At 55.4% G+C, this 10931-nt stretch overlaps 1 protein-coding gene across 1 annotated transcript in view; it reads left to right on the forward strand.

Moving 5' to 3' along the window:
* Positions 1-10931, forward strand: part of CREB3L1 (cAMP responsive element binding protein 3 like 1) — a 34556-nt gene that overhangs the window by 14250 nt on the left and 9375 nt on the right. Inside the window, exons 2-4 of the mRNA XM_046644505.1 lie at positions 4825-5053; positions 8004-8191; positions 10425-10503. Of these exons, the coding sequence (XP_046500461.1) occupies positions 4825-5053; positions 8004-8191; positions 10425-10503 (496 nt within the window). The remainder of the gene's footprint in view (positions 1-4824; positions 5054-8003; positions 8192-10424; positions 10504-10931) is intronic.

Below are 10931 nucleotides of genomic sequence, written 5' to 3' on the forward strand. Positions count from 1 at the left end.
GGGGAGGGGTGCAGCCTGCGGGAGAAGGGAAGGGGGAAATGTGAGAGGACTCTCCTCCCATCTCTCCCCAGCGCTCACTCTCTCGGAAGGAATGTCCGGCTCGGGATTTCCCCCCACTCCTATCCCACAGCTCAGCCTGAACCCACTCCGGTCTCCTCCCTCCTCTCCCCAAGCCCAGACTGAATCAGCCTGGGCTGGGGGAGGGGCAAGAGCCAGGGATGGGGGTGCAGACGCTGAGGGGCTAGGGGCCAGAGGGAAGGGGGCGCTCTGAGGCTGCCTTGTCCGGGGAGATGCTTCTCCCACACGCCCCCTCAGCAGACAGCTGCGCCCCCAGAGTTTTTCCTCTCTCTGCATTGACCCCAAGGGAGGAACTAGGGGAGGCGAACTGAGAGGAGCTTCAGACGGCCCTATTAGCGCCCCAGGAGTGCCCCGTTCCCACCACTAGGGACAGAGCCCCGGCTGCCCCATCAGTGCGCCCCGTGGTAGGATTATTGGAGGAGGGGCGGAAGGAGCTGAGCTGGAAGAGACGCGAAAGGACTTAAGATTGGGGCCTGGGTTCCCCTTCGAGCGGGACACGTCAGAGGAGACCCTCCCTCTCTAATTCCCCAGGCTCGCGATGCGGGGTCGGGGCCGTGCAACCGACCAGGGTCTTAGGACACCGTGGGACTTAGGTCACGGTGGGACTGCCGGGCCCACCTGGAAGCTCAAAGGGGCCATTTCTGCCTCTGCCCCAGGCGCAGAAGGGGACACAAGGTCCGATCTGGCACCCCTGCCCTGCCCTGCCCTACCCTGCCCTACCCTGCCTGGCCTTCCACGGAGCCGGGGAGCCTCCTCCGCGCCCTGCCCGCCTCCCGCTCCTCCCGCCGCCGCGGCCGGACGCTCGCAGCCTCCTCCCATTGGCCGAGGGCTGCGCGGATCCCACCAATGAGCGGGCCGGATCCCTGCGCGGGGGGCGGCCCCCAGCGCGCCTGCGTTAACTCCTGGGGAGCCGCGCCGCGCGGGCAGGACCCGGTCCTCCTTTAGGTTTAAAGGGCCGGCGGCCGAGACCAGGTCCGGGAGGAGGTGCCGCCGAGAGGTGGGGCGTGCGGGGCTGCGAGCAGGACGGCCCCGGACCTCTCCTCCGAGAGACTGGAGCCGGCGCCGGCCGCGCATGGCAGCCGAGAAGGAGCTTATGTTGGCAGGATTGTAGGAAAAAGTCTTTAAGCAGGAGGGGAACACATCATAATATTTCCTTCTCTCACTTCCCACCCCTGTTGCCTGGAAAGGCTCCCCCATAGGACGTTCACCCCCAGTGGGACCCCATCCCCCTCAACGTGGACCCACGACCCCCCGCCGTTTATAGAATCCTGCCCTTCACCCCTAATAATTTCCATCGGATAGTCTGAAACCTGAACTTTTCGTGTGTGAGCTGGAGCGAGAGCTGGGTGTGGTTGCGGGGAAACCAAGGGGCGGTGCTGGAGCTGAGGAGGCCTGAGATGGCCAGAGTGGGCCTTCCAGGGTTGAGGGGAGGGTGGGTGCAGAGGAAGAGGTAAGAGGACAAGGATAAGGTGCCCCGAATTCCTGTGCAGCCCCGAGCTGCAAAGAACCCCTCCCTCAACATCACCAGCTCGCTGTGTGACCCTGGGGAGTCGGCTTTCCCTCTCTGGACCTCAGTTTCCTCATTAGCAAATGGGGGTAGGGGTGGGGAGCATGGACCATGGGCTTTCTCAGGTCTCTTCTGCATCTAAATTGATGGTATAAACCAACCATAACTGAGCTGCTCTGAGAGGCCAGACACCAGGCGGCAGTAGGACTACAGAGCTCTCCAAAGGGAGTCCCTTCTGGCATGCTCCCAGGAGCAGGAGGTGGGACTAGGGGTGATGGGACATGTCCACTGTTGCCACGGAGGTCCACCTCGCACACAAGGAAGCCCTGAGAAGGAGGACCTGCTTTTCTAAGTGTCCTCCGCCCCTACCCGGCCTGCCCCTTGGCCGCCCTCCCCTTCCACTTGGCTCCCACTCTCTGAAGCTCCATCCTGCTGGGCCTTGGCTGCCGTTTCCAGCAGGTAGGGTGGGGGCTGCTCACAAAAGGGGGCCAACTGAGCTCCCTCAGCAGGTTCCTCTGGGCACCCCAAAAGGGGTCTCTGAGAAGGACCTGGCGCATCTGCCTGGCGCTTAGGCCTTCAGAGACCCCAGCCCAGACTGGGAAGCTGTGCTCCTCTCCCAGTTCCCGGGGAAGGGCTTGGCAGACCCTTATCTCCTGAGAAGCAGCTGCTGGAGAAATACCTTAGCGGCTGACTCACTGCCCTCGCTCTCTTCACAGCCCCCTCCCACTGGGGCCCCACAGCAGGCCTTAGAGAGACCCTGAGAGAGACAGAGAGAGCCGCGCAAGCGCCCCCAGCTGGGCTGGCCCAGGCTGTGCGGAGGGTGTGGCCAGCACAGTCCTGCCTGCGCTGGCTGGGCGATTGGGGGCCCGGGTTGTCCCCTGTAAATGGCCCTCATCTGGGATCAGTTATTCTTAGAAACTTGCTCAGCTGAGGCCTGTGACCTCCTGGTATTGCCTCACGCCCACTGGTGCACGATTGACACACTGATGGCATTACCCTCTGGGGTACAAAGTCCTGTGCCTCCACCAGAAGTTATTGAGTGGCTCTCATGGGCCGGGTGCTGGGATCCAGCAGGTGGACCAGATACAGACCCCGCCTCTGGGAGTTGACGATCTGGCACACGGGCAGCTCCTGCAAAGGGGAATGTCTGCCGCTGTTGGAGAAGGACTGGGTGGGGTGGGCTTGTGACCCCTTCCCTTTTCTACTTGGCTCTCTGGGCCTCAGTTTCCCTATCTGTCAAATGCCCATATGCAACTTCCTTATGTCATTGGGGAATTGTTAGGATCAAATAAAACGAAACGCCGTGAAAGCCCTTTGGAAGGTTAAAACCACGACAAAAATATAGGGTGGCAAGGATGCGTTCTGGCAAACTGGGAAGAAAGCAGAGCGCCTAAGTGAATGTGCCTTCTGAACTCACTTTGTCCTGGATTCTCTGATCTTTAGGGGGGAAGACCAAACCACCTCCCCCTACTGGCTCCAAGCTCAGCTCAGCCCAGCCCAGAGTTGAGCTCTTAGAAGCTGTGGTTTCATAACAATAATGGCTAACAATGATCAGGCGCTCCCTACATACTAGGCACTGTTCTAAGTGTTTATGTGTATTTACTCATTTTCCCCTGTAGTCCTGAGGTGAGTATGAAGCACCTAACAAATGTTTGATCTGCATGACAGTGCTGTGAGGTAGGAATTCTTATTTCCCCTTTAGAGATGAGGAAACTGAGGCATGGAGAAATGCAATAACAGTCATGGAGCGAGGAGTTGAAAGAAAGTCCATCTGGTGGCAGAACTGTGCTCTCTCCCTGCTCCCCAGGGACGGATGTGGCTTTCTGACCCTTATGCTCAGGCAGAGGGCTTTTCTGCTCCTCCCTTCTGGACTGGGACAGCCTCCGAGTATTCCAGGCCAGAAAGAGCCACCACCCACAGACCTTGAGCCAATCCCCCAGAAACCATCCCTACGCACTGACCAGCTGGGCCCCCAGGGCCTGACGAGAACCCCCCACCATCTCTTCCAACCCACCAGCAAGTTCATCCAGTCAGTGAATAGTGAATAGACAGCAGTAACATTTCCTTACATATTTAGGATGCCTTAGAGAGGAATTTTCCTTCAGAGAGGAAAAAATAAGCACCTACTATGTGGCAGCCACTGGGTGCTTTATGAATAAGAAGAGGTCACGTTTGTTGAATGATTACTAGGTCCCAGGGACTATTCTAAATGCTTCACATGTATTAACTTCTTAAATCCTCACTATAATCCTAGCAGACGAAGCTGTTATTGTCCCCACTGCACAAAGGAGGAAATGAAACAGAGAGAGGTTAATTAACTTTCCCAAGATCACGGAGACCAATATTTTTCAGACTTTTTTGTTTCTAAGAAGTATAGTTTACATCATGACCAGAAACATACACACACAGGCATAACAGATAAAAATTTCACCAGGTACTCAAGCTCTCTATGTGCAGTGTGCTCTGATATTTCTTCTCTCTTTCGTTCTGTTTTATTTTTTCTTAAATTCTGGTCGTGACCTGTGAAATTGATTTCGTAATCCATTCATGAGTCACCACCCACAGTTTGAAGGGTCCTGAGTCATAGCTAGAAGGTATACAAGCCAGGATTCGAACCCAAGTAATGTGACTCCAGAGTCTAATGTCTTGGTATAAAGAATGGCTTGGAAAAGGGGGATGCTGGAGGCATGAGGACAGGTGGGGACAGTGCTAATGAGGTGGGGGGAGGAGGCCTCTATAATCTCACCACCTTGCATCCGAGCGAAAGAGAAACAGAAGTCGCTAATATTGCCTTTGGGATGCAAATTTGCTGGCGTAGACACACGTTTACTCTTATTTAGTCTTCCCATGAAGGAAGTAGGATGGACTGAGAAACAGACATGGGCGATCTAAGTGATGTGACCAAGGTCACAGAGCCACATGTCCTGTCCCCTGGGCCAGGGATTCTTTCACGCCATCCACAGCTGCCCCTTGAGGATGATGACAATGAGGGTGGAGGTGGTGGTGGAGGTATCGTGATGACCGTGCTGGCGGTAATGATAGAAATGATAATAGTTGGCTCTGGGGATGTGGGGAGTGGGGATGTGGTGGTGTGGTGGTATTAATGATGGCCGGGAAGAGTCATGGGGAGGTTGATGTGACAGTGATGGTCGTGGCAGGGCTGGGGGACCACCACAGCAGCATCTGCACCCCCTTCCCAAGCTAAGCTGCCTCCCCGCTCTCCCTTCCTCCTTCCCTAGCACTTCCCAGAGCATCTGGACCACTTTACGGAGAATATGGAGGACTTCTCCAACGACCTGTTCAGCAGCTTCTTTGATGACCCCGTGCTGGACGAGAAGGGCCCTCTGCTGGACATGGAACTGGACTCCCCCACCCCGGGCATCCAGGCGGAGCACAGCTACTCCCTGAGCGGGGACTCGGCGCCACAGAGCCCCCTGGTGCCCATCAAGATGGAGGACACCACCCAAGGTAAAGGGTGGGAGGACCCAGAGACAGCACGGGCCCAGAGGGACCAGAGGGGCCACTACATCAATCTCATATGGGCACTTCTCGAAAGGGGTTTTTGCTGACTTAAATCAGTGGTGTGGTCCAGACCAGCAGCACCAACTGGGAGCTTGTTAGAAATGCAGATTCTCAGGTCCCACCCAGACCTGCTGGATCAGGAACCCTGTGGGTAGGGCCCAGCATTCCAGGTGATTCTGATGCATGCTTGGGTCTGAGAACAACTGACTTTGAGGGAACGGTCCAGGGGCTGGGGGCGGTTAAACAGTAAATGTGGACAAGTTACCCAGACTCTGAACCTACCCCCCATCCTGTGATGTCCTCTGACTGCCACCTGGGAGAGACCCCTGCACCCTACTTTTATTCCCGAAGGTAGGGTCCTCTAAAGGTCCCCTCTCCCCAACTCCCCCACTTTAAGCAAAGGGCCCTGTGAGTCCATCCTCTCACATCATGAGCCTTCGAGAACTCCAGACTGTGCCCCACCTAGAAATGGTTCCTTTGGGCATTTCCTCAAATACAGGCATCGTGCCCCATCATATTTGGCGAGGGGATCAGGGACTAGGCCTCTGGAAGCCTCAGTTTCTTCATCTACAAATGGGAATCGCAATAAACATTTCTAAAGCCCTCATAAGTGCCTTCATGTTCATTATCTCATTACTTCTCACAACTCACAGGTGATGTAGGAATCGCTTTGACCATAATCCCCATTTGAGAGATAAGGAAAATGAGGCTTCAGGAAAGCTGAGTTGTCTAGGTCACACACAGAGTAAAACACAGAGTGGGGTCTTGAGAGCAAGCAACCCCCCTGATTCTAAACCCCACACCCTTGCCACCACCCCATCTGCCAGCCTCGGGGGGCAGTAAGGGTTACTGGGTTTGGAACCAAACAGTCTTTGGTATGCCTCCATCAGCTGCTGTGTGACCTTGGGCAAGTTACTTAACCTCTCTGGGCCTCTGTTTTCTCAGTTATAAAAAGAAGATAACATGTACCTTGAGAACTCTGGCCAGGATTAAAAAATATGTATGTAAAGTACCCAGCACATAATATATATCAATAATTAGTGGCTATTCTCATCATGACTGTAAAAGTCCTGTTAATACTGTAGTGGCTAGAGCAATGAGCGGGGTTCTTACTCCTCTTTCCCTTCAGAGGACAATGGTCTTGAGTGAGTTTCTCGATAGTCTCATCTGTTAAATGGGGAGAATAATGCTGCCTGCCCCATAGGATTGTGGGGAGGAATAAATGAGTTCATATATATCAAAGGCTTAGAGCTGTGCTGAGGGTCTTTGAGATTCCCTGGGGGCAGAGACAGGCCTTTGTAGCCCCTCCCCAACCCCACCCCCAAGGGCAGGGACACCTTCTGGGGTTTGAAGTGGCTCCGGGCTTGTGGCCGCTGAGGTCCCAGCTTCCTGGCATGCCCTGGCCTCAGCCAAGCAGGGTATGGGGCGCATTCCCTCCCATGGCAGGTTCTCCATCCACCCCTGCTGGACCAGCCCAGCACCGCCTTGGCCCCCCCAAGTCTATTTTTAGAGCCATTTGTCTCTGGGCCCTTTGCAGGGGTCCGCTTCCCCAGAGGCTGGCGGGCTGACCTGTAATTTGGGAAGATTGTGGGTGTTCCTGATGCTCAGGAGCGGCCTGTGGCCCAGAGCTGAGCCAATCATGCTCCCAGCAGGGTGGGGCCTGGCCTCCGAGGGGGCTCAGGAGCCTCTGACCCCTCTCCCCACCCGCAGCGGGCCCCAAAGGTCCCTGCAGCCCTTCCCCCGCAGGCTGACTCGGGACCTGCCTCAGTGGCTGCTTCTCTGGCTGCCGGGTGCTGGGGCCACTGTGAGCAGGGCTAGCTCGGGGTGGGGGACTGTGGGCTCCCATCAGGAAAAGGGATGAAGCTTGCCAGCCCTGGAGCCCAGGGGAGGCCACGAGGCCCACTAGGTGGGCAGGAGGTGGACACTGCCCTGGGAAACCTGAGCACACCCCTCGTCCCCCACCTGTCCCCAGTCTCACAGTCCTGTGGAGTCTTCCTTCTCCATTTGTCTCTAGTCTGTCCTTCCTGTCCATCCCCACGGCCGCCACCTGTGCTCAGGCCTCAGCTTCTCTTGCTGGATGGTTTCAACAGGCTCCCCACCTCCATCTTGCCTGCAGCCGGTCCAGTCTGCACACACAGGCAGAGTCATCTTTTTCTTTTTTTTTTAAAGATCGGCACCTGGGCTAACAACTGTTGCCAATCTTTTTTTTTTTTTTTTCTGTTTTATCTCCCCAAACCCCCCCTGTCCATAGTTGTATATCATAGTTGCAGGTTATGGGATGCAGAGTGATCTTTTTAACATTACAAATTTGAGCATGCTTAAAATTCTTCGGTGGCTCCCCATTACCCTAGGATAAAGTCATAGCTCAGAGCCCGGCCTCCAGGGCCATGCCACCCCTGCTGGCCTCTCTGACCCCATCTTCCCCTCCCCTTTCCATTCCAACTACATTATGCTGCTTGTGACTCTCGCTAGAACCCCAGTACCTAGCACAGCACTCAGCAAGTGTTTACTGAATAACAATAACTGTATCAACAATAGCTGCCATTTATTGAATGTTTACTTCTTGTCGGGCACTTTTACAGATGACGAAGCTGAGGTTCAGAGAGGTTAGGCAACTTACCTAAGGTCACACAGCCAGTCAGGAAGGGTCTAGGTCTGTCGTCCAAGCCCATGCTGTAAGCTGCCGAATGAAGATGCTGCCCCCACCTCTTCTGGCCCCGGCCCACTTCTGCCTCCCACCTCACAAGCACCCCCCTCTGCCCTGTCCTGCCTGCTTCCTGGTATCCCCTAGCATCTCTCTTCAGTGCGGTCCAGAGCAGCTCCCAGCAGGTAGGAGGGGCACTGAGCCCTCTGCCCTGGGAGTCCCCTGAGCCTGGGTCCTGCTCCCTTCCCTCAGACGTGGAACACGGAGCGTGGGTGTTGGGACACAAACTGTGCTCCGTCATGGTGAAGCAGGAGCAGAGCCCGGAGCTGCCCGTGGACCCTCTGGCTGCCTCCTCGGCCATGGCTGCCGCTGCCGCCATGGCCACCACCCCATTGCTGGGCCTCAGCCCCCTGTCCAGGCTGCCCGTCGCCCCCCACCAGGTGAGCCTGGGGACTGTTTGTAGGGGCTGAGGGAGGGAGGAGGAGTGGTGGGTCTCTGTGGGAAGGCGCATCTCTATGAATGGGGAGCAATGTGACCCTCAGGACTGCATCCTCTGCCTCTGCGTCCCCCCAGCCACCTCTTCACCATCCTAGAATGGGCACAAACCACAACACCCTCAGAGTCAGCTGGGCCCTCACTGCGTGCAGAAGGAAGCTTACAGGGACCCAGGCAGGACCGTGCGCCAGGGGCCCGGTCCAGGATGTTGGGGATGGACACAACCCAGGCCACTTGCTTTTCTCCAAGCATCAGGATTTTCAAAAAGGAAGAAAGACCCAAATAGAAATACACAAATTGTGCTATATTTCATTGGTTGCATTCGTGAGATTAGTATTTTTAACCCATACTCCCATGCCAACCCCCAACCCCATGGATGTATAGATAACAATGTTCAGCTACAGATCCAAAGCTGACGTCTGAAGACCCTTCTGGGAAGGTGAGGCCCAGAGCCCCGTCCCTGGGTCCCAGCTCGGCCCTCACTGGTGCTCCGGGCACAGTGCATTCCCTCCTTCTTCCTCAGCTTCCTTCTCTGTAGAATGGGAGGGTGAACTACCTCTAAGGGGCTTCTAGTCCTCAATTTCTGCTATATGGGGGTCATCTTGAAACCCCTAGAGTCAGATGTGGGCTGGTCCTGCCCCCCGCTGGCCACTAGGCTCACTGATGAGAATATATGTGGCCAAAGACAAGAAGGATCAGCCCCTCCGCACCCTACCACGGACCGGAAGGATCAAGGTTGGGGCAGATGTGGAGGATCTTTTGAGACCATCTCCAAGACTGGTTCAGAGACTCCTTGGGCCTTGCCACAGCAGGAAGGGTCTTAGAGATTGGGGACATGCCTCAGAGAGGGAAACTGAGGCTCAAGGAGTTAAGGAACTTGCCCCAAGTCACACAGTCAGAAACAATGGAGCTGCGTTCCAAACTCGGCCACCAGATGGCAGAGCCCACACCTTCCACTCTCCTGAGCTCCTAACACCCTAGGAAGGCACAGGAACCAGGAGTTGGCACAGTCAATGATGAGCTGTGAGACCCGCATAAATGCCATCATCCTTCTGCATCACTGCCCCTCATCTGTCACTTGAGGGCTGAGCGGAGGTGTGGACCAGGGAATCTCCAAGGTCCCTGCCACCTTTAATTTTTTGTGCTTATTATTCATCTGCCCAAATCTGAGATTCTGTGTCCCATGCACAATCTCGTGACCTCTCTCTGCTGGCTGCAGACCCTGAGGGCAGAGGCCGTCCTGGAATCCAGCACCCGACACAGTGCCTTCCTCAGAGAGAACACCATTTGTACGTGTGTTGGTGGTCATGTGTAGAAAGCCACGTGTTCTTGAAGTCCTTTCTGGAACAGCAAGTTGGAATATAAAGAAATAGGAATGAACGTCTGTTTAGAGTGTTAACCTAATTTTCTCGGTCCCTTGCTCAAAACCCATTAGGGGCTCCTCATTGTTCAAACTCCACTGTCGGGATTCTACTCCCCTGCCCCCTAGATCTTCTGGGCTTGTGTCATACTGCTCTGCCCCTGACACACACGCCTACATTCTGGACACGCTGAATACTTGCAGTTTCCAGATCCAGCCATGCTCTGTCTGGCCTCTGTGCCTTTGTGGACGCTTTTCCCTCTGCTTGGAATGCTTTTCCTCTCACTCACCGCCTGCCCCATCCTTTATGTGGAATACTCTTATGTATACTTCAGGACTCATTTCAGATGTCAGCTGCTCGGGGAGCTTTCTCTGAGCCCCCAGCCAGTTAATGTCCCCTCTGAGTGTGCTGTTGTTACCATTCATTGAACAGCTACGATATGCCAGACATTACCTCTCATCCTCATGGCAACCCACACTCCAAGGCCTACGTGGCCTTCAAAGTCCATGCAGGGTCAGCTGCCCCTGAGAAGATGGCCCTGGCCACAGAGGCCCCAGGAAAGCCTCTTTGTCTGAGCTTGAGGCATGAACTGCACGACTTGGCCACCGTTCTCTTCTCGGGTCTGACTTGGCTTCTCTAAGCACGAGAACTTGCCTCGGCCCCCTCTGGGCGGTGCTCAGAACTCTGAGCCCAGCCACGTCCTTAACTGTTCAGGGCAGACCACCAGCCTCAGGGAGGGAGGGCGGGAGGAAGTTTGGATTGCGTGGCGGGGAGAGCCCCAGGGCAGCTGATGGAGCTGGACCTGTCTCTTCCTCAGGCCCCAGGAGAAATGACTCAGCTGCCAGTGATCAAAGCAGAGCCCCAGGAGGTGAACCAGTTCCTTAAAGTGACACCAGGTACGTGTGTCCAGAGGGGGACTCTTCCTATCCAGTCCTGGGCAACAACATCCCGACTCCCTTGGTCCAGCCCATGCATCTCCCTCCGTACCCCCAGCTCTCCCCAGAATATCCTTTCTTCCCTGCCCACTCTCCATCCGTTCCGCTTCTTTCCTAGTCTACGACTGTCATCACTGATATCGATGTCCTCTCACCCTCTCTGCTAATCCCTCTCCCATCATTCACTAACTCTCTAGCCATCTATTCAACCATCCATGCACCCACCTATCCTTCTATCCATCCATCCATCTATCCATTCATCTGTCCATGTATCCATCTGTCCATTCATCCATCCATCCATCCATCCATGCACCCACCCATCCTTCTGTCCATCTGTCCATCCATCCACCCATCCATCTATCTGTCCATCCATCCATTCAACCATCCAT

The sequence above is a fragment of the Equus quagga genome, chromosome 17 (assembly GCF_021613505.1).
Source record: "Equus quagga isolate Etosha38 chromosome 17, UCLA_HA_Equagga_1.0, whole genome shotgun sequence".
Lineage (NCBI taxonomy): Eukaryota > Metazoa > Chordata > Mammalia > Perissodactyla > Equidae > Equus > Equus quagga.